This window comes from Mus pahari, chromosome 3, assembly GCF_900095145.1.
Source record: "Mus pahari chromosome 3, PAHARI_EIJ_v1.1, whole genome shotgun sequence".
Taxonomy (NCBI): Eukaryota; Metazoa; Chordata; class Mammalia; order Rodentia; family Muridae; genus Mus; species Mus pahari.
Window position 1 is genome coordinate 89,470,087 of NC_034592.1, and position 22,021 is coordinate 89,492,107.

The 22,021-nt window shown below is 44.1% G+C and overlaps 1 protein-coding gene across 1 annotated transcript in view; it reads left to right on the forward strand.

Annotated features, from left to right (window-relative positions):
• LOC110319429 overlaps nucleotides 1-20,830 on the forward strand; it is a 153,928-nt gene extending 133,098 nt beyond the window's left edge. The window contains exon 4 of the mRNA XM_021194925.2: nucleotides 19,673-20,830. Within this exon, the coding sequence (XP_021050584.1) occupies nucleotides 19,673-20,051 (379 nt within the window). The 3' untranslated portion in view covers nucleotides 20,052-20,830. The remainder of the gene's footprint in view (nucleotides 1-19,672) is intronic.
• Nucleotides 20,831-22,021: the final 1,191 nt, after the last annotated feature.

Genomic DNA, 22,021 nt, shown 5'->3' on the forward strand with positions numbered 1-22,021 from the left:
TGGAGCAATGTCACCCCAGACGCTCAGAAAAAGTCTATGACTTTTAAAGATTTCATTTTTAATCTTTTTTTTTTTTTTNTCCTTCGTGTAGAGGAAGGCCACTGATTTGTTTGAGTTAATTTTATATCCAGCTACTGCACTGAAGCTGTTTATCAGGTTTAGGAGTTCTCTGGTGGACATTTTTATTCTTAATTGGGGGGGGGTAGGTTAAGGGGATGATGGGTGTGGGTTTGTGCATGTGAGTGCAAAACCCACAGATGCCAAAAGAGAAGGTCAGACTCCAGGAAGCTGGAGCTATAAGTAGTTGTGATCCACCTGACATGGGTGCTGGGAACCCAGCTCAGGTCCTCTGCAGAGACAGCAAGATACAGGCTTAACCAGCAAGCCATCTCTCCAACCCCAGGAAACATTGTAATTTAATCAAGTGTTCTCAGAAATGTTTAAAAGTTCAATACAAACTATCCCAAGGTGTTCTCTTAGTATCAAGAGCAAGAAGTATGTGTGTGTGTGTGTGTGTGTGTGTGTGTGTGTGTGTTGGGAGTGTGTATTTAAATAAGCTTATCTGTCTACAAAAGCAGCCTGCCCCATCTCTGTATTCACCAGTGTTAACATGTTGTTGGTCTGGCCACTGCTTTCCCCCAGGGTAATCTACCAACATGATAGATCTCCATTACCCTTTGGGCACTTCTCCTAGGGGCCAGGTGTTTGGCATTAGTTGGTCTTGGGTCTCACATGGTGTCACTGTTTTGAGTCAGAGTACTCACAGATCTGTAAGAAAGAACTCAGTTCTTCTATGTTGCATCCCAGAGTGGCAAAGCCTGCATTGGGCTCAACACAGGGTCCACAGGAAAACAGAAGGAGGGTGATGTCACTTCCAGATGGGGATATTCTGGGAAAGGAGGACGAAGTGTTGAATGCTCAGATAAGCTATAAGAAGCAACTTGTAGAGATGGGAAGGTGATTTTGTGGTCCACCCAACTCAAGAGGCAAGGGAAGAGGGGTGCGATTTGTAGTTCTCAGTCATCACGAGGTAAGAGTTATAATGTTATCTTGATTCTGACTGAAGTAGAACTCCGCAATGCCCCTCTCACAGGTTCACGTGACACCCCCCCCACCCCCCCAGTGCTCTGTCCCCAGCTTGTGGCACTGTTTTGAAGGCTGTGGACAGTGAGGAGGCAGGGCCTGGATGGGAAGATCTTTAAAGGTTGTATGTAGCCTAGCCTTGGTTCCCTCTGCCTGGTGAAAAGCAGAGGGCATGGAGGCGTGTGCCTCTAACACCACAGACAGAGGTGCTCTGCCACCAACAGCCTCCACTCAGATAAACTAACAGCTCTCAGTATCACAAACCCAGGTCCTTCTCTCTGCCCTTGAATTGTTTCAGTCAGATACTCGCTTACAGAGCTGTCGACACTAACTACAAGGGACCACAATATCATATAACCATTAGAAACAAGATTCGGCTTTTTCAAATGTCTTCAAGCCTCCACGTGGTGCGTGCCTCCACTGCAGAATTGTTGATTCCTCCATCTGGACATAATTTATGAGCTGGACTTCGAATGCGACATGGCTGAACATGATGGGTCTGTAAAGTCACCCTTACAAGAACAGACCGGCGCTTGGTTTATCTCAATGAGAATAAAGCATACGAAGGGGGGAAAATCTCCTTTTAAATTTTATAATCACAGTGTGAAAATTCAGTTCATTTCTTTTATCATAGCAAGTCATTAAAGACCGAAGTAGGCTCCCAGCCTTTTGTTCCAGGAACAGTCCCCCAGAGGCACAGTGCTCTGTCATCCAAATGGGCCTGATTACAGCAGGGAACCTTTATCTTCAGATTACTGCTCTCTGTCATTAGCATTGTGTTATCTTGCTCCTCAGACTGATTTTTAATTTTTATGCTTACAATTAGAAATGATTTACAGGGACTTTCATTGCTCGACCTGTCCTGAGTCATTAAATTCACCTAGGTTGAGTAGCCTGATGTGCACCTGAAATGAACCAAATCACTGACATTATCTTACTGGGCTTTTCTGAGGTTTTAGAAATCAAAGAGGGGGCTCCATTCTCCCTCTCAACCCCCGGGCTTAATGGGAAAAAATATTCTTAATTGATAAAAGAGCTAATTAGGCAAGGGTAAGAGGTGCACACTAATTGTACAGTATATCTTATAGGGCAAGTTTGATCATGGTTTGGAGGATTGGAGGGAGGCGCAGAGAGAACCCAAGTGGACATGGTTTGCTGGTGCTTTCCCTCTTGCAATCAAGTCCTTGGGAAGAATGAGCACCTACTAGGTGCCAGAAACGAAAGCTCTCCTAATAGCCTTCTTTCTCCTCTCTTTGGTCTGTGTTGTGGTGCTTTAAAGCCAGGAATGGGGAATTCTTCAGGCTAGCTCTGATAATGTAGAGGTTAGTGCTGTCTTACTGTAAGGATAAAGGTCACTCTTGTCTCCCACTGTCACTCAGGACATTGGCTCCTGTTCTCATGCTAACTCTTGTCTGTTCATTGTGCCTCCTTTGTCTTGCTGGCTTCCTCTGCTTGTTCGATTTTTCAGTTGGCTCTGGATAGCCACTCCAGCCCCATCTGCCCATGGCTTTCCACCTCGAGTCTCCACCACAGCCTGTCAACAGTCTCCACTCTTCTCAGCTGGAATTCTCTGAGGGACAGTATTGCTTCTTATTAGTGCATGGGCTGTCTGCCTTTGAGTCAGGAATATGTCCCTTGTGGCCAGAAAGGACACGGGTTGTGGGCAGAACAAATAGTGTCAGGGAAGTGATTATCTGTTTGGTGCATTTTAAGACAAGTGTGATTGGGCACAGCACAGAAGCTGATGGAGGTCAAGTTGTTTGTTAGCGATCAGCTGCCAGGTGGCAGAGGCAGGAGCGAGGGACACAGTGTAACTAACTTCATTCTCTTGCTTTCTGCCTGGTGTGCTGATTCTGTAACATCTTTGCCTTTTAGTGCACAGATGTGTGAGCAGAGGACATTCAACACTCGGGCTGATTGCTGCTGAATATTATTGGAGACCCTGTGACTGTTGGGACAGCATAAATAATACCACCTTCTATCCAAGTCTGGTGCTTTTTCTGTGTGTTTAGAGGCATCGAAATTGTACATCTCACATACAAATATCAGTGATGAAAGAGAAAACATCTTGTTCCATTTTGAGTTTTGGAAAGAGCCCAAGAATATATGATTGAAAGATCAACTAAATGTTTGAAATGCTTTAACACTAGAGCCCACAGGAGAAGGGACCATTAATCAATCTTTTCCTTACTGCTGAAGGATAGAGGCCTATGCTCAGCATGCACACACACACACACACACACACACACACACACACACGTTTGCGTGTACTTTTTATCAGGTTTCTCTGTGTAGTCCTGGTTGTCCTGGGACTCACTTTGTAGACCAAGCAGGCCTGGGATTCATCGATCCACCTACCTCTGCCTCCAAAGTTCTGGGATTAAAGGCATGCACCATCATGCCTGGCGCTGGGCCTCTTTTTACCATCTCTGGAAGATGCCAGCTGTGCGGCTGCTTGACTGCTTGGCTGCCATGATCTCTGTACCTTCCTCTGTGAGATAGGAGAGCTGGAGTTTTAAGAACTGGAACAGCAACATGTGCACGAAGTACAGCTCCATCGATACTGTCCTCAGTCCATGACTGTTAACTCTTTATCCGCCTTGTTCTGCAGGTCAGATGACAAGGACTTTGTTTAGGCCATGGTGTCCCATTTGCTCCAGACCTAAGGATTCTATGGAAAATCCTAGTAAGTAAGGAACTGTAGGTTTTGTTTTTTTTCAGCATCCATTTGGTAAAACCACACCTTGTTACTGGTGATCAATACCTATTCTTTTCTTGTGAGCCTAACAAGGCTGTCAATTCACTACCAGCCAGGCCTATCAGGGTCTATGTCCATCGGCCTGACCTCCCTGATTGGACCAAAGATGGACACATGACTAAAGACAGGCAAATGAGAACTTCTATTCAGAAATGGGCAGGCTGGGGCTCTACTTTCTTGGGGGTATTGTGAAGCTACAGAGACTCGAATGACCACTTACTTCAGCAGGAAGCTACCAGAATCAAAGGGATGAATAGCTGGAGAGGAAATAGGGCAGAGCTAAATTCTGAGAACATCACTTCAAACCTTAAAGGTCTTGGCACTGCACTTGAACGTCGTCTACAGGAGCCAGGGGCCTCCCCTTTTTTTCTTCATTTCTCCAGCTCTGTGATTATAGTGTGAATACAGTCGGAGACCTCACAGCTGACTTGCATCTTTCTCAGCTATGGCACTGTACCTCATGTTAATCTCTGGAGACAGTTTGGAGCCTGTGCTCCATCTCCATCAAAGTCACTCATCTGGCTTATAGATGATCATACTCAATTTGCTCACCAGGACAAATAGCCACTTGTGTGTTTGCTGTCACAGACCGGACACAGGAAGTCCCCTCTCTGCCCCTGCATGTCCAATTGTCTTCTCTCAGCTATATCTGTAACCAGAACTTATGCATGTGTCCCCCTTTTCTGCAGGCCCACTTGCCCTTACCCTGCTCAGTGACTCTGCAGTTTCTCCCATTTTCGAATGACGTTTCATGACCAGCCCCATGCAGATGGTCTTCTGCATCAGATATGCTTTTTCTAATGAGGCAGCCTCGAGGCATGGCTTCTCCAGCTGAAAAGACTTTAGTTCAGTTTGGTGCCATCAATAACTAGTGACATAACCCATGTGCAGCCTCCGTTTTCTCATCCACACAATGGAGATGTCTTGGGCTTCCCTCACCCCCCCCCCACCCCATACAGGCCTAGCAGGAGATTCAGATACACTTGGCTCTGAAATTTGGCAAGGGTACCCTTTTCTCAAGTCCATTTGCATCTACTATCCGGCATCAAGACCAAATGCTCCTGAGGGGTGGTGTTCAGGGAAATGTTTTGAACAGCCAGCATCCGTGTACAAGCATGCAGTCAATATGGATTTCACTAATAACAAAAGACACTTGGCACACAATTTGCCAATGGTAATGAAACCTACAATCCTGTTTATTGTAAATCCCATACAGCTAATTGGTTCTCAGAGACCGTAGTTAGGAATTTGGGCTCAATGCTTCTGTCCTTAGCCAGCCTGCAGCTGCAGCTGATACAGGATGCACTGCTGGTGTGGAGTGCTGTTGGCATCTGTGTTGTGTTAGTGAACAACTGTGCTGTGGGCTTTCAAAAGTAAGTTTGTAAGGGTCAGAAAGAGCTAGGTGTTCTGCAAGAACAGCTGGTGGGTTTTTTGTTTGTTTGGTTGGTTGGTTGGCTTTGGTTTTCTTTCACAACTGAACTCTCTCTCCAGCCCTAGCCTATCTTAATTTTCAAGTTCCAGGTTTCTGAGAGACCTGCTAACAACAACAAAAGGTGGAAAGCACCTGAGGAGGGACAGCTGATCTTATCAGGTTGTCTTCTGGTCTCCATAGGGCCCCTTGCACATACACAGGTACACACACATATACACACATAACAGGAGGACAATAGCTTCTATTTAATACCATTCACACTAGAGACACAATGTGTGTTTGAATCAAACCTGCATTTTAAGCATCTTCTTGGGTCTTCAGCTGAGAGATCAACAAACCATGACAGGCTAGTCAACTCTGACCTGTGCGTGTTTTTGTAGGTGAAGTTCATTGGATGTTTGCATGCCATCTCACTTAGGTGTGGCTGAGCAGTTGTGACAGAGCCACAGAGTCTGCAACACTGACTACCTGGTCTTCTATAGAAAATGCCCGCTGCTTCTGTCTCAGTCGCTATAATCAGTAAAACGATTTAGGTTAACTGGTGAAACAAAAGCATCATCTCTAATGTTTGCTTGTCTCAAGGCTGGTGTTAGTTACCAGCATCACGGCCAAGTTCAAGTATTGACTTGTGAAATGAAGGCTAGAAAGAGCTTTCTGACATATAACAGTCTCACTGTGCAAGTGCAATAAATCTAAATCAATGCAGAATATAGATGAAAAATGTAGTAAATACAGGCCTGGAGAGATGGCTCAGTGGTTGAGAGCATTGGCTGTTCCTGCAGAAGCAGAGGATACAGACTCAATCACAGTTCAATTCTGAGCACCCTTACTGTAACTGGGGGCTTTTCCATTCATGCCTAAGTTCTGGAAATAGCAATTCTGAGATTGAATTATTCCTGAATAAACATCTAGGGCATAAACTTTGGTGTGTTCCCACTAGCTCATAACTCAGTTATCCTGTTTATTCTAGTATAAGAGTGTCACATAGCTGGTTACTTCTTCTCAGTTTCAGGCGACTGTCTCCATCAGCATTCGTGGTGTGTCTCTTCCTGTGCCTGACTATATCCCAGAAACCTCTCTCCCTGCAGGAACTCCCACATTCTATTTCCTGCCTCAGCTCATTGGCCAGTCAGCTTTTTATTGACAGGTGATGCTTCCACACAGTACACAAGAGATTGTCTCTGCATTTCCCCCTTTTAGTCCAATAAAAGGTTCTTTTTCTTAAAATAATAAATTATATACAATAATAAAAATTATGAAAATGGTCAGCTAAGATTACATTCATAATGTCCAGTCTATATGCATTTGGAAACCTTGGAGAAAGTATTCTACTATCAACCCCACCTTGGTTAATTCAGAGTTCTGTACCTAAATTAATTTCTATCATAACTTGCATTACCAGCCTAAAACATCTTCTTAAACTTAGAAAACATTTTCTTAAGTCCTAAAACAATTTAAACTTATAGTTAGACTATAACCATCTAGTTTTCAACCCCATCAGAGACCAGAGAAGAAATAAATATTACCTTAGTATATAGGAAGTACAGGCAAGCAGCTCCCAAAACTATAGAAATGATAGAGAAAGCTGGGTACCTGGACAGCCCACCCCATTCTCTGTGTTATTCGAGCATCATCTTCAGCCTACACGCATTGTTTTGTGAAGCAGGAAATATGAAGGACTGCTTAGCCCTGTCTTGGTAAAGCTTGGCAGCAGCTGAAGTAAGGGCAGCTTCTTACTCGGTGGCTAGCTTGCCATTTTTGAAGCAAACCCTATTTATATGGAGGTTCTTCGATGCTCATTATCTCCTTTGAAGTAGAATGGAGGTCCTGCCAGGAGCAGGCCTGATTATTATAAAAAATATATATAAAAAAAATAAAAAATAAAAAAGCTTTAAAACATCTTTAAATGCCATATTCTCTGGATCTTTGAGGTTTATGAAGACCATCTATCTATAGTATATCTGAACAGGCAAGTGTTGTTTGTTTCTGGCTATTTATTCAACCTATTTATTCTATTTATTTATTCAACTGTTCAACCTTGGAAAAATATTTGTGTAATAAACTAGAATAGTATGTAACATGGCCTTAGGTTTGATTGATTAACTATTAACTTGAATTCCTTAATTATCCTAAACAGTTTGCAATAACAACTTTCAAAGATGAATTGCATAGGTTCGATACCTTAAAAAAAGCATTGAGGGCTGGTGAGATGGCTCAGCGGGTAAGAGCACTGACTGCTCTTCCGAAGGTCCTGAGTTCAAACCCAGCAACCACATGGTGGCTCACAACCACCCATAATGAGATCTGACGCTCTCTTCTGGTCAGCTACAGTGCACTTATATATAATAATAAATAAATCTTTGGGCCAGAGCAAGCAGGGACTGAGTGAGTGAGGCCTACCAGAGTGAGCAGAGGTTTCTAAAAAGCAACACCCATGAAGGCTCGCAACCATCTGTACAGCTACAGTGTACTCACAAACATAAAATAAATAAATCTTTTAAAAAAGTATTGAAACATAATATGTGTATGGAATATTCAGTGTGCACAATTCAGTTAAAGATGTTTTCCTATTCTCTGTTCCAGCAGGCAACACATCTGTTTTTCTTTATAAATTAACTTGGATTGTGCAACTAAACTGTAATATAATTGGGGGGGGGCGGGTTTGAGACAGGGTTTCTCTGTGTAGCCTTGGCTGCCCTGGAACTCACTCTGTAGACCAGGCTGGCCTCGAACTCAGAAATCCACCTGCCTCTGCCTCTGCCTCCTGAGTGCGGGGATTAAAGGATTGCGCCACCATGCCCGGCTTGTAACATGAATTTTTATCTATGCCATTCGAAAGAATGGCATGATAAGTCTTGAGGATTCTGTAGCCAACAAGATTTATTTGCTATGTATAGTTATTTGTTCTGTCTCTGGCTGGAGACAGAGCTGTTCCCATATAGGGGGAATCAGCATATATTTTACCTTGTTGTTGTTGTTGCTGCTGCTGTTGTTGTTGTTGTTGTTGTTGTTGTTCTTCTTCTTCTTCTTCTTCTTCTTCTTCTTCTTCTTCTTCTTCTTCTTCTGCCTAATGATTCTACCTTAGAGAAATGGTATACAGTAGATTATATGTTTGTTTTGATAGAGTTTTAAATGTTTAACTATATACATGTATTGATACATCATACAATTGATACATGCTCAGAATTCCAAAGGGCTTCTGTCTTCTTCTTCTTCTTTTCTTCTTCTTCTTCTTCTTCTTCTTCTTCTTCTTCTTCTTCTTCTTCTTCTTCTTCTTCTTCTTCTTCTTCTTCTTCCTCTTCTTCATCACTTTCTTCTTGTCTGCAGTCAAGATCTTTAGGGGGTATCTCCCGGTCAAAACTGATTTTTATTAATTTTGTAGAATCCATAGTTTTTCTTGTCTTATTGAAATAAGAGCATACTCTCTTCCCCAGAGCAACACATTTCCTGACTTCCATTCTGAGGTTATCACATTTATATTGATCACAACAAAATTAGGCAGTCATTTCTAAAATCCAGGGCATTTCAGCAGCTGTACTGTCTCATTGGCATCTTTAAAAACTAAAGTCAATAAAGCATTATTTTAAACAATCATTGGGAGATTCCATACCCCCCTCCCTTTGAGCAAGTCATGCTGAAGATGAACTATCCAGAGAAGGTCCCTGTTAGAATGACACAGACCCCAGAGGAGTATGCATTTGGAATCTTTTTATCCCAAGGGCGTGTGACTTACTGTGTCAACGTTTCCAGGAGCATCCCTCCTCCTCTGAGTCTCCTCTTCGCTCCTTGGGAACCACAGTCTTCTGGTTTCCCTCCCACTTCTTAGTTCTTATAGTCTCATTCTCCCCGTAGCGCCCAGCTTTGCTGACCTGCCTTAGGTTGGCTTTTCCCATCAGCAGACCCTATCCCCACCCTCAAAAGGCGGAAGTTTTATAGAGATGCAGAATACATCACCTCCTGCAGCAAGGAGGGACCAAAAGTGGCATAACCCGGAAGCAAGCTTGAAGCAGGGGGGTGAGGTATGTTATCTATTTGCGAGGTGACTTTGGATACACCTGGAGAGAAGGTAAGGTGGGGAAATGAGTGATGCCAGGGCAGAGTAGATTAGTCAGTCAGTCACCACTGGGGGCACCAGGGAATCAGCCCCAGTGGGGTCCCCTGAGCTGGGATGGAGCACACTTCACTTGTCCCTTAAGAAGCCAGGAAAACAGTGCTAGTTATTCAGTCACCTCATCCCTCACCGATGAGGACAATTAGCCTGCCATTTCCAGTTCACACCAGGCTCAATCTGAGGAAACCCCGCCCCCGCCCCCCCCCCGGACCCGGACGGTGTCTTAGATAATTCCTTTGGCATGACAAAGTATCTGAAGATGAGAATTTGTAAAGCAGAGCAGCTCACATTTCTCATGATTCTGGTAGCCCAAGTGTCTGGATGATATGGTTTCTGGCATGTGGTGAGCTTCCTCCCACCTTGGCTGCATCACAATGTTGTAGAAAAAAAAAAAAAATGGAAAGATAAATAGCTAAGCAGCAGCAGCGTGCAGAGGAAACCATATGACAGAGGAGCCAGAAAACCAGAGATGCGAAGAGCAGCGCTCTCAATAGCCCCGGCTGTTCTCTCATTGGTTCTCCGCCGTAGTGTGTAGAAGCCACCATAAAGGTGATTCATCTGACGCTAGCCGATCACCTTTTCTTTCCTACCCCGGGCTCTCTTATTTGCAGTTCTTGGTTCAGGTAGGGCTCCACCAGCAAGAGATTGCAGAGAGGCAGGTTCAGAGAACGCTGGTCTCTTAACTCTGATGATTGGCTTGGGGTCAGACACATGACTCAAGCCTGGCCAATAAGAGTACCACACTGTCTGCTTACAGGGTTCCCAGTCACTAAGACTGCTGGCTCCAAGAGGGCAAAGTTATGTGGCTTTTTGTGTCTGGGACCTAACTCTCCCTCTGGGCATTTAGTGCCTTTCTGTTGAATAAATGAACATAAAATATTACTTGACAGGGCTGAATACCAGATATTCAAATAATTCATGTGCTGAGTATTTTAAAAGATATTTAATCATCTGAATGCATTAAAAATGTTTCCCAACTGCTTTTCTAAAAAATTACTACTTTGGCCATTTACAAGATTTCAGAACCAACCAGCCCTGCACAGACAGATGTAGTAATCAACCTCCAAACCCAGATTTGTGAGACTTAACCATATTTGTATGTAGAAGATGTAGAATAGACTCTGGTCTTTCTTGTTTCTGCCCTGTGCCTTTTAAGGGAATCCAGCGAGGGGTGTTTGCTAATCACATTAAGTTATTCCTTAATCCTTCTGATCCTGAGAGGACTCCAGAAATAACAGGCCTGACATCATGGAAAGTCGTACTGTGCCCGCACAATCCCTTTCTTTCCTCTCTTCATTCAGCCTCTCTGCTGCATTTGAAAAGCCTTGAGCCTGGTTGCCCAGCTAAAAGATTCACTCTGCTCAGGTGGTGCAGTCTCCTCAGACTGCCTTAGCTTTAGATATATATTCTCCAGGCCATTGTCCGAACCCTCACCCCACCCCACCCACCCTACCCTTCCCTGTGGAGCTTATCAAACCCTTCCCTAGTGCCTTCAGGCCTTCTGGCCTTTAAAGGAACAAAGTCATTTGAAAAGTAGTATGTCTTTGATTTGCTTTTTCATCCACTCAAGCTCATGTATGTAAACTAATTTCTTCAGATCTCTCTTCACCCAATTCTTTCTTTTTCCCTCAAAAAATATTTTTATGACTTCACTAGTGTGATGTGTTCAGTTTCAAAAACGAAATAAAGTATAGAAAAGGATAAAGAGAAAAGTTATTTTTTTTGTCATTAAGCTAGAGTCATCTGGGAAGAGGGAACCTCAAGTGAGAAAATGTCTCTATCAGGTTAATTAGCCTGGAGGCAAGTCTTCGGGTTTTGGTTTTTTTGTTGTTGTTTTTTGTGTTTGTTTTTTTTTTCTGTTTTTCTGTTTCCTTTTTTTGTTTTTGTTTTTGATTAATGATTGATGAGGATTCAGCCTACTGTGGGTGGTATCAATCCTAGGCAAGAGACCCTGAGTTGTGTTTAAAAAAAAAAAAAAAAAGCAAACTGAGCAAGCCACGAGGAGCAACCCAGTCAACAGTGTCCTCCATGGCTTTTGCTTCAGCTTCTGCTTCCAAGTCCTTTCTTGAGTCTCTGCCCTGCCTGCCTTTCATGGTTTACTATAAACAGCAGAAATAAACCCTCTCCTCCTCAGGCTGCTTTCATGGTCCATGGTGTTTATTATTACATCAGCAGAAAACCAACTAGAACATCGTTACTAAGGCCACACAGACCGCCTTCACTAAGCAGTGATCCATTATTTGCTATTCAAACAAAACAACAAAAAGCCAGACCTGGTCCCATATCCTTGAATCCCAACACTTGAGAGGCAGAGGCAGGCAGCCTATGAATTAGAGGCTAGCCTGGTGTACACATCAAGTTCCAGACCATCCAGGGATATCCAGGAAACCATGTCTCTAATTAAATAGTCTTAGTCTATTTCACATTAAAGGAAGTTTTTCTTTAAAATACCTCCATGGACATATAACTTGCTTAAAGAAAGGCAAACTGTGGGAACTTTAAAAAAATCAAAAGCAATTCTTATGTGTGTCTCTGTGTTCACAGGTGTGCAGATAGAGATAGGCACTTGCAAGTGTGCATATGCATGTGTTCGTTTGCATATGTATATATTCATTTGCATGTGCATGTTTATTTGCATGTGTGCATGTGCACGCGGAGGGCAGTAGCCAACATCAGGTGTCCCCTTTAATCACTCTCCAACATATTTTTTAAGACAAGGTCTTTGTCTCAACCTCGCCCCCACAGATCTGCTTGGTCTGACTGACCAGCAAGCCCTAGGGCTCCGCCTGTCTGAACCACGCCAGTGCTGGGATTACAGATGGAGATCATGGCCCCAGCTTTTTGTGTGGCTGCTGAGGATCTAAATTCACTTTCTCAGGCTCATACAGCAAGCATTTGACTGACTGAGCCATCTCCCCAGTGCCCCCCAAATCTTTCTAAAGGTCCCATCTCTCCTCTGCCTTCTTCAGTTCTGCCCTTTCTAGATAAGAAATCTTCTGAGAGTTTCTGGCATGCAGGAGATTCTAAACGTTTTCATATTTTAAGTCTTTTCTGCCAGGTGGTGATTTAAAATAGAATTGGAAACTGCTGCGCCTTCTACACTTGTCTGTGCCTGATTGCCAGGGCAGCACCTTAGCGACCTGCCTCAATGCTGTGGCAAGGGAGGGGTTTCCAAGACACTGTGAACATCGGTGCTCACTCTTCTCAGTGGGCCAGGGACCATCACCAGATCCCTGGCCCACTTCATCTTGAGGACTCCAGCCACTTTCTAATCATAGCTCAGAGATACGGTTTCTGAAGCATCCCTTGTGGAGCAGCTCCAGCCGAGGCAGAGAGCATGATGGTTGCAGTGCTGTCGGCACTTTGTGTACAAGATTCTCCGGACCACAACTTCGCTGCTGGAGCAGTGTTTAATGGTAGATTCTGCTTCTCGACATCTGAAAAGTCAGATTGCTGACTTCGCCATTTGCTGATGGTGCTTCCCTGTTAAATGAGCAGCATCGTGTCATGGTCTTCCTGCTTTCACTCAAAATGTTTTTAATGAATTTGTTTCACTCTTTCGATTAAAAAAAAAAAAGAAAGAAAGAAATTGATTCAACTCCTTAATCTTCTGAACACAGGATTTTCTTTTTCTTTTCTTTTGCTTGTTATATATTGTGCCTCCAGAGACATGTTGGATTATCTTGTCATTTTGACACTGATTTACCAGAATGAACTTCCTGTGAGAATTTGGTTGCAGAGAAATGGTTCTGCTCTCAGAGCAGATAATTTCCATTATTTTGATTTTCCCCAGTCTAGGACCTTATTGAATGCACACTAAAAACAGCAGTCTGCAGGCAACGGAGGCTGCACATATTCCTTCCTAATGCAGACGACTGCTCACTTGTTTGGAGCTAGGCAACTTAGCTTAGAAATATCATTTTTATTTTTTATATTGGTATATTGCCGAGCACTAAGATAAACATAGCTTGGACTAAAGGCTTATTTAGATATTTGCTCAATCTCGCATCTTGCTAGACTTTAGTTTTGAGAAATTTTTCTTGTTATCTCCGAGATCATTTGTCCTGTAAATAGAGCCAACACATGCTCAAAAGCAACATGAAACTAATCAAAGAAAAAAACCCCAGTGCACTTGAGGTCGTGGTTGCTTAAAATACGAGGCTGTCAGAAAGCATTCTGGTCCATTTTCATCTTCACTGCCTCCCATCCCTTTTGGAAGCAAAACAGTTTCCATACATTTCAAACAAGTGTGTTTCTCCGTATGGTCATTTCCCCTAGCTGTGGAATAATGTTCTAGGAGAATTTGACCACACTAGACAATGGGATAAGAGACTAGGTGCAGCCAAGCAGGACGATGCAGGTCTACCAAGTCACACACCTTTATGGTGAAGGTGAAGACCTGGTGGGGACATGTGTTCTTCCAAGGAAGATGGCTAGCCAAGAAAACCCCAGATCTCTCTCTCTTCCTCCTGCCTTGATTCTCCTGAAGGGAAATGAAATTTAAAATGAAATTTAAGGCCTGGGATTCATGTAACTTATGTCCAGAGAGTTGTTTTGTGAGCTTAGAAACCTGAGGCTGGGAACCTAGCAGGCCCGGGCAAGTCCGAGCAGGCCTGCTGTTACACAGTAACCAGATGTTCTGCTGACCTGCCCCTCAGGTCTCCTAACACTCCTGCCTTTGCACACCATTCTGCAAATGGGTGGTCATTCTGCTGATGCTTAAATGAGCCAATCACGTGTAACCGTGCCAATTCTTGCTAGCCCCAACCCCTCCCTCTATAAAATCCCCTAGCTTTCAAACCATGGGGTCGGTGCTTCTACCTCCTGCGTGAGGTAAGCATTGGCCCGGAGCTCCGCCAATAAACTACCTCCTGTTTTTACATCAAGATGGATTATTCGTGGTTTTTGGGTGCCACCTTCTCGAGACTGGCCTGGGGAAGGCTCCCCACTGAAGTCTTTCACTCCCTGGAAGCTACACTTTGCTCTCTCCTGTTTCCACTCATCAAATCTGTGCTCGCCAACCCTGCCTCTGCTTCCATCCCGCCTGCACCAGTCCATTCCTGGAGTGCAAGTCGTGAGCCACTGAAAAGTGTGGAGTAAAGGAACTAGAGCCTGTCTGCCTGCGCCTTTGAACCATTTGTCTCCTCCGCTGGGTTGTTTCCTTACTGTAGCTCTGGAGGAGAAACTGATTTTCAGTCTCCTGCAGCCTGCAAGGCTTCCTGGAACCCTCCTTGGGGAGTTCGGGCAACATGTGTGGGATCTGTGCAGTTCTGGGGTTCTGCAAGAGATTCTGGTTGTGTCAGGGTTGAGAGCCCTGGCGCTAGATGATCCACCCCTAGAGGCTCTTTCAACTGAAGCATTCCAGTGTCTAAAATTCACCAAATCAGGCATGAGAACGCACGGAAGATTAGCATTCAGCGCCCATGACTCACACACTTCCTGTTGCGTGTTACATGCCAGGAAGTCGTCAACTGCAAATGAGTTTATAAAAAGCTGAGTCTCTGGGTCACCAAGATGTAATCTCTTCCCATGTTTGATAATCACTTCAACTCAATGATTATAGACTGGGGGCTTGAAGGACAAAACCTGCCTACGCCTTCCAGAAGCCTGAATCTGTCTGGCATGGGACCGGCACTTGTTTTCCAGTCCCACACTGTATTACTCTCAGCCAACCCCAACCCTCTGTGCTGCCTGCCTGAACCGGATTCCATTAAGCAAGGAGCCCAGAGTTTCTCCCCGGAAGCATTTGGAAATGTAGTAGGTTTGGAGCTCAAAAGACAGGTTTGGCTGGAGATAGGAGCTAAGAGAGGCAGGGAACATTAGGCAACGATTCGTATTGCTTCTTAAACACTCCAAGTCTCAATCCAGCCTCCTTAGCACCTGACTCACTTTCCTTTCACACCCACACCAAGCATTCCCACCATCCGCTCCTGCCATTGGATGCAGCAGCCCCTCCCTGAAGCCTGGGAACTACTATTTTAAACACCTTCTCCCTCATTCTGCCACTAGACTTTTGCAAAAAAATAAAAAGGAAGAAACAACAACAACAACAACAACAACAAAAAACCAAAAAACAACACAAAATACAAAAACCCTTGAGTTCACCAGATTGTTTTTCATCTCCTGTGTGACCGCTCTGGTTCAAGCCACCAACATCTTTCCCAGGAGGGTAGAGTTGCCTCGTCGCTCTCTCTGCAGGCATTACTGCCTTCCGTGTCTACAACTGCTCCATTCAAACCATTGATCATTTCAGGGAACAACCCCTATCTTGCTTTTCCCTTGCGTGTGAGCATTGCCTTCCCATTTCCCGGGATAAAGGCCAAGCTCATTCACAAAACCCTTCCGCTCCTGCCTCCTCTGCAGTCTATGTTCCCCTGATGGGAATGTCTGCTGTGTCCATAGCCTTTCTCTCTGGCCTCTGACGCATGCTGTATTCTGCAGAAGGCTTTTCCTTCCACTAGTTATTTGGACAAGACTCTGAATCTTTTTAACATCCTATTCTAAGCTTTCACTTCTCTGAAAGCTATCCGTGCTTCCCAAGATCAAATAGGTCCCTGCTCCGACCTAACAGCATCCCTGTATTTAGCCTGGTATTAAGTTTATCACATTGCATTGGGATTGAGTCTGATCATCTGTTCTGCTTGAGGTTTACACAGTGTGCAAAGGAGCCCTCAATCTCCAGCTTGTTCCTCTTCCTTATCTAGGACATGCTAGAGACAGAATCGGGACATAATTGAGGCTTGTTGAGGTTGGAAATACAACGGGAAAGAAGATGTTGAAAATAGAAGGGGGGAAACATGACTCTTTCCTCTGCAACCAAAAGGGAACAAGCTAACATCTTGCCAAGGGAAGGGTAGTAGCCCATAGGAAACTACTGGGTTTTATTTTCGCTTTATTTGTTTGAGTTTTTTGTTTTTGTTTTTGTTTTTGTTTTTTTAATATTTTTTTTTAATTTTTAATTTAATTTATTTATTTATTATTAATCATTCCATTCGTTTACATCTCAAATGATATCCTACTTCCTGGTTACCCCTCCATGAACTCCCCATCCCTCATCCGCTCTTCCACCTCCCCTTTGCCTGTAAGAGAGTGCTCCCCCACCCACTCACACTCTCCCCACCACTCCTGAATTCCTCTACCCTGGGACATCAAACCTCTCCCCAACCCTCAACACCTCCCACACCCTACTCTGGGACCAAGGGCCTCCCCCTCCCGTTGCTGTCAGGCAAGGCCATCCTCTGCTACATATGTATCTGAAGCTGAGAAAACTGGAAATAGTTCTACTTGAGTTTTTGCTATACCCTTACATGTATGAACTTTGAGAAAAAGAAAAGTAACAGTAGAAAAGCTTCTTACTGGGCGCCTGTGGCTACCACCAATCCTGTCAAACTGGTTTGTGAGGTTCTGAACACTGGCGCCTGGGGTTTCAGGAGATGACACTGCTCTGATGTCACAGAAACAAATGCAGTATGAGGGTTATGGCTCCTGGTAGCTTGACCCTATACACACACACACACACACACACACACACACACACAGAGGAGAAGTTTCGGAACTTCAGGAAGTGGGGTGGATATGAGAGGAGTTAGGGTAATTAACTGAGGGATTATCAAAATATATTGTACTGATTTCTCAAACAATTAAAAAATATTTTTTAATGTAGTCCATTGACTTGAGATGCAGATTTTTTTTGTTAGTTTCATCATCTAACATTTTAGAATCGGGGCAGGGTGGGGGCATGTGTGAACTTGCATCATGAGAGCCCAGAGTTTGGAGCCAAGCCCAACACTATTGCATGCAAATTCCTCTCTCTATTCCCTATAAAGTCAGGGAGGCAAATGCTGCCTTACAGGGTTGTTTGGAAAACTGAAGAGAGAGAACTTCTTATATCCCAGGTGCACAGTAACTGCCATGTTTAAATGTGGCGAGTTTCAATTATTTAAGAGCATCTGGTCGGAGCAAACAGAGAACTCATGAAATATTTCTATCCTGAAGGGAAGAGATACTGTTTCTCTGCTGCCTGCTCCCTAACAGAGAGAGGGAAAGGTGGCTTGGCATAGAAAAGCCACAGAGAGGCTCTGTGAATGAGGTGGGGCTCTGATTTTCAGTAGATCTTAGAGATAGGGCACAAAGCAAGGTTCTTCTCAGTTAGCTTTTCCCTCTGCAGTGCCATGGATGTTTGTGCCATCCTGGATTCCTGCATTGAAACTTAATCTTCAATATGAGAGACTCTATCAATGGGGCCTCTGGGAGTTGACTCGGTGATAAGGCCAGAGCCTCCTGGATAGAATTAAAGGCCTTATGACCTAGACCTGGGAGAGCGCCTTCACTCGTGCCCTGGACATACATCAGCGCTGTCTGGGAAGCACTAAGCCACTCTCTCCATTCTCCATCTGTTGGCATCTTGACCTGAGATGCCCTGGATGTCAGAACTGAATGAAATGAACTTCTGTGTTTATATGATCCCCCGTCTATGCTGCTTTTTCAGCAGAAAACTGAACAGACTGTGACATGGCACTCCTGAAGAGGAGACACAGAGGAGGACAGCCAGAGAAAAGATCAGGAGACCTCACTTAGATCTTTGAGTGCTTTTTAAAATATTCAGTCATTTTAAAACATTTTCTTCTTTCAAAAGTAAATTGTGTTCAGTTAGGGAGAGCATGCTCATCCTTTTGAAGTCTTTTCTAGGGAATCTGGATAGACACTGTGTTCTAATGTAACAAATGAGCTCACCCAGTGTGAGATAGAGCAACTGTTCGTGTGGGAAAGTAAAAAGTATCCAGTGTCTCCCTGGGTGACATCTGTGGTCAAGAGGGTTAACTGTGTACAACAAGCCCTTCACCTGGCCCTCTTTGAGACTCAGAGTTGGGTTTTGTCGCTCTGTCTCCAATGAATAATTTTAGAGTGAATCCTTTACCCAGCCTGCCATTGTTCTTTACAGAGAGTCCTCACATTCAGTCTTTGCAAGAAAGGGCAGTAGAAAAATGTCTAAATCACAATAGCAATGGGCTTCCAGTGGAAGGAGGCAGGGGCTGTACCCAGCAGTTCTTCCTTCCCATTCTACTTGACCTTGAAGGTTTGTTTCATTTTGTTTTGTTTCCTGAGGATTTTGTCCAATGAGTTTTGATCATGTTCATTCTTCCTCCTGGCCAAGCCCCTTGCCAGGTTTATCTACCCCCTCTCTTCCTACCCAACTTGGTGATACCCCACCTTTAAATAGTCCAATCTGTGCTGTCAAATATCTTGGCTATGTGGTCTTCCACTGTAACATGGTCGATTTATTAGTGGATACATTCTTAGAGAAAACTTACTCTTAATTTCTCAGCAGCTAACAACTGCCAATAGGTCTTTTATGTCCTCCGTGCTGGGATTTGGTCCTCTAAAATCTATGCTAAGGGTCACTCCATTTCTAGTCATCAAGCAAAAAATGTGTGAGATGCAGCTCTCGTTCTTAAATCAAAGTGTAGAGACAGAGCTAATAGACACAGTAACTTTTTATAATGAGTTTTCTTCTTCATTTAGCACAGAAATACCTAACTCTTGATGGGAAGAAAAACAGGTGCAATGGTAAATTTTGAGTCTAAAACTGGCACAATCTAGAATCATCTGGAAAGACAATCTCAATGAGGGATTGTCTGTATCAGCTTGGTCTATGGGCAAGTCTGTGTCTGTGTAGGAGGTGTTGATATAGGAGGACCCAGTCCACTGTGGGTGGCACCATTCCCTGGGCATGGGATGCAGAACTGTGTGAGTATAGAGATGAGCACTGGCAAGCATGCATGCCTTTATTCCTCTCTGCTCTTGACTATGGATGTGACAATTTCAAGATCCGGCAAGACTTCATTGCAGAGGTGGACTCTAAAACCTGGAATTATGAGCTAAATCAAACCTCTCTAAAAACATTTTTTTTGGTCAGAGTATGTTATTACCAGACAAGTTGATAGATATGTATTAAAGCAGCCTATGTTTAATGAGAAACCTTTATGGCTAGGAGCTATGGTATAATAAATGATAAACATTCATCTTTTTAGAAAAAGAGGTTTATTTATGAGATATTTGTATGGGGATGCGTGCACATGGTCTTTTAATGCTCATAATCAGACTAGGAAGGCTGTGGTCATTATATTGTTATAGAAACTGAGATAAAAGGACGTTAGATAACTTGTTCAAAGGAACTCAGGTAGGAAGAGATGGAACTAGGGTTCCCGAGCCACTGAACACACAGCCTTTGGGTTAGGAGATGGCAGCAGTGTTGCGGTGACCTAAACACTGTGATTTTACTTTCTAGGTACTGTGGCCTGAAAACCAGCTTGCTGACATCCCCCCTGGTGGGGTTCATGGTGACCAATCAGTGCAAGTACCATACACCCATCAGCTTCCCTCAGATCCCGCTGGCTGCCCTGGCTGTGGAGAAAGTGGGTCGCTCCAGTGTGTGCTACCGTCTGGCTCTGTTTCCTCCTAAACCCACCAAGGAGCTGCCTTCAGTAAATCATCATGATCTCGTTGATGGTTTGTTCTCAGGCCACCCTAAATTAGCACAGTTTGACACTCTGGCATGTACCACTGGGTCTTCCGTCCATGTCTTTGTGAATCCAGCCACTAGCAAACCAGAGAGCCTTCCAGAAGACTTCAGGAACAGTCTCCAGAAGCTGATGAGCCTGGCATAGTGAGAATTGTCTCACATTACCCATGGATATCACCATGTCATAGAGTGAAGTTTGGCTTGTTCTCTGTTCATTTCCCTTTTAACTCCTTAGCATATGTTTTTTACCTTTAAAATGGTTGTCAATGCCTTAAATGTTTTTATAGTGGTTATTGAACTTCATAGTGGAATATCTCTTTGGAACAGCCCTGTAGCCAAGTTCTTTACACAACTTAACACACATAGCAGCTTAAACTATACAAGAGGGAGGCACCATTCTAACCCCTTTATGAGAAGTGCACAGTGAGGTTTGCAGACAGAAGCCATTCACCTTTGTGAAACTGCCATACTCCAAAGTAACTCTCAATCTCGGGACTGATGTCCCCTCTGCCATGAGCCCCAACCCTGAGCAAACCCAGGGCCGTGAAGATGGCCATTTCCACCTAGTGGCCATGCATTGCCTGCAGGCCCGTTCTTCTGCTAGCTTCTCCACATCCAATGAAACTCTTTATTTCTTTGCCAATATCTTATCAGCAGGTTATCTATTTCCCATGGTGTGGGTTCATTAATCTAATTTGACTCATATCTCTAGCTTCTTTCAGTAAATAGAGCACTGATTTTTTTTTTGTCTGTCAGTGTGAACTTATGGTACTAGAAAAATTACCTTTCCTCTTCCTATTTGAAACAACAAAATGTTAAACCTTTGATGCTTCTCTGCCACATCTTTAGCCTGTATCCATCACCTGTGTCATGGGTGGAAGTCAACAAGTAACTGAATAAAATTAGTCTCCGATGCTACCTGAAGACCATGCTGAGGTGTGACAGTAATAAAGGCTGAGTGCTGGCCTCACCTATTGCTGGAGAACACCTAAAGAGCTGACACTATTATCACTGGTTTCCAGAGGAGAGTGGTGAGCCTCTAAAAATGGCGGTGGGAAACATTAGATCTGCCTGTGCCTCAACCCAACAGGAAAACCTCTAGGTTTAGTCTCTGGGCCTGTGTCCACATCTGGAAAAGAAGGTCTCTAATGGCCTTTTCCAGCTGAATTCCTTGAATGCTTTTCAAGCAAACAGTGACTCTTAGCTGTGGAATTCAATGACAAATATGACAACCCCCTACCATGTATTCTAGCTCTGGAACACCATTGCCGTGCACAGGATACACAAAGGCCACATGCTATCCTTTGTCATCAAGGCTATTCTGTTATGCCGAGATAAACATTAAGGCTTTAAAACACTTCTATGATAATCCTCAAGCAAACTGGGGCGTGCAGGCATCGACCTGCCCAACTTGTGGTTCTGGACGTGCTCATGTGGGTCCTTGGAGGCCTTGCTTCATTCCCAGACGCTACCACGCTGCCCCTTCATGCTGTATAGCCACCTGAGAGGTGGGCGTTCTTCTTTTTATTCTGCTGTATAACCGGGACGGACTAGAGAGAAAGGTGACTTGCAGAGGCCATAGAGCTTTTGGTTGGTACAACTAAAACTTCAGTCCATGCAGGACTTTGGACCCATTTTTTCTTTTTCTTTAAATGTGTGTGTGTGTGTGTGTGTGTGTGTGTGTGTGTGTGTGTGTGTGTGATATGTGTATGCATGGGGGAGGTGTGCATGTGCTTGTGCATTTAAGGTTTGCATTTAAGTAAGTGTATCCTCAGGAATGCCATCCACTGCCTTTGGGACAGGGTCTCTCATTAGATGGGCAGTCACTCAGTAGAATAGTCTGTGTGGCCAGTGAGGCTTGGGGATCCACCTGTCTCTGCCTCTCAGAGCTGGGATTACAGAATGTGGTGGTTTGAATGAGGTGGCCTCCATGGGCTCACATATTTGAATGCTTAGTCACCAGGAAGTGGAACTGTTTGAGACAAATTACGAGATGCATCACTGGGAGTGAGGTTTGAGGTTTAAAACACCCACACCAGGCCCAGTCTCTCTCTCTCTCTCTCTCTCTCTCTCTCTCTCTCTCTCACACACACACACACACACACACACACACAC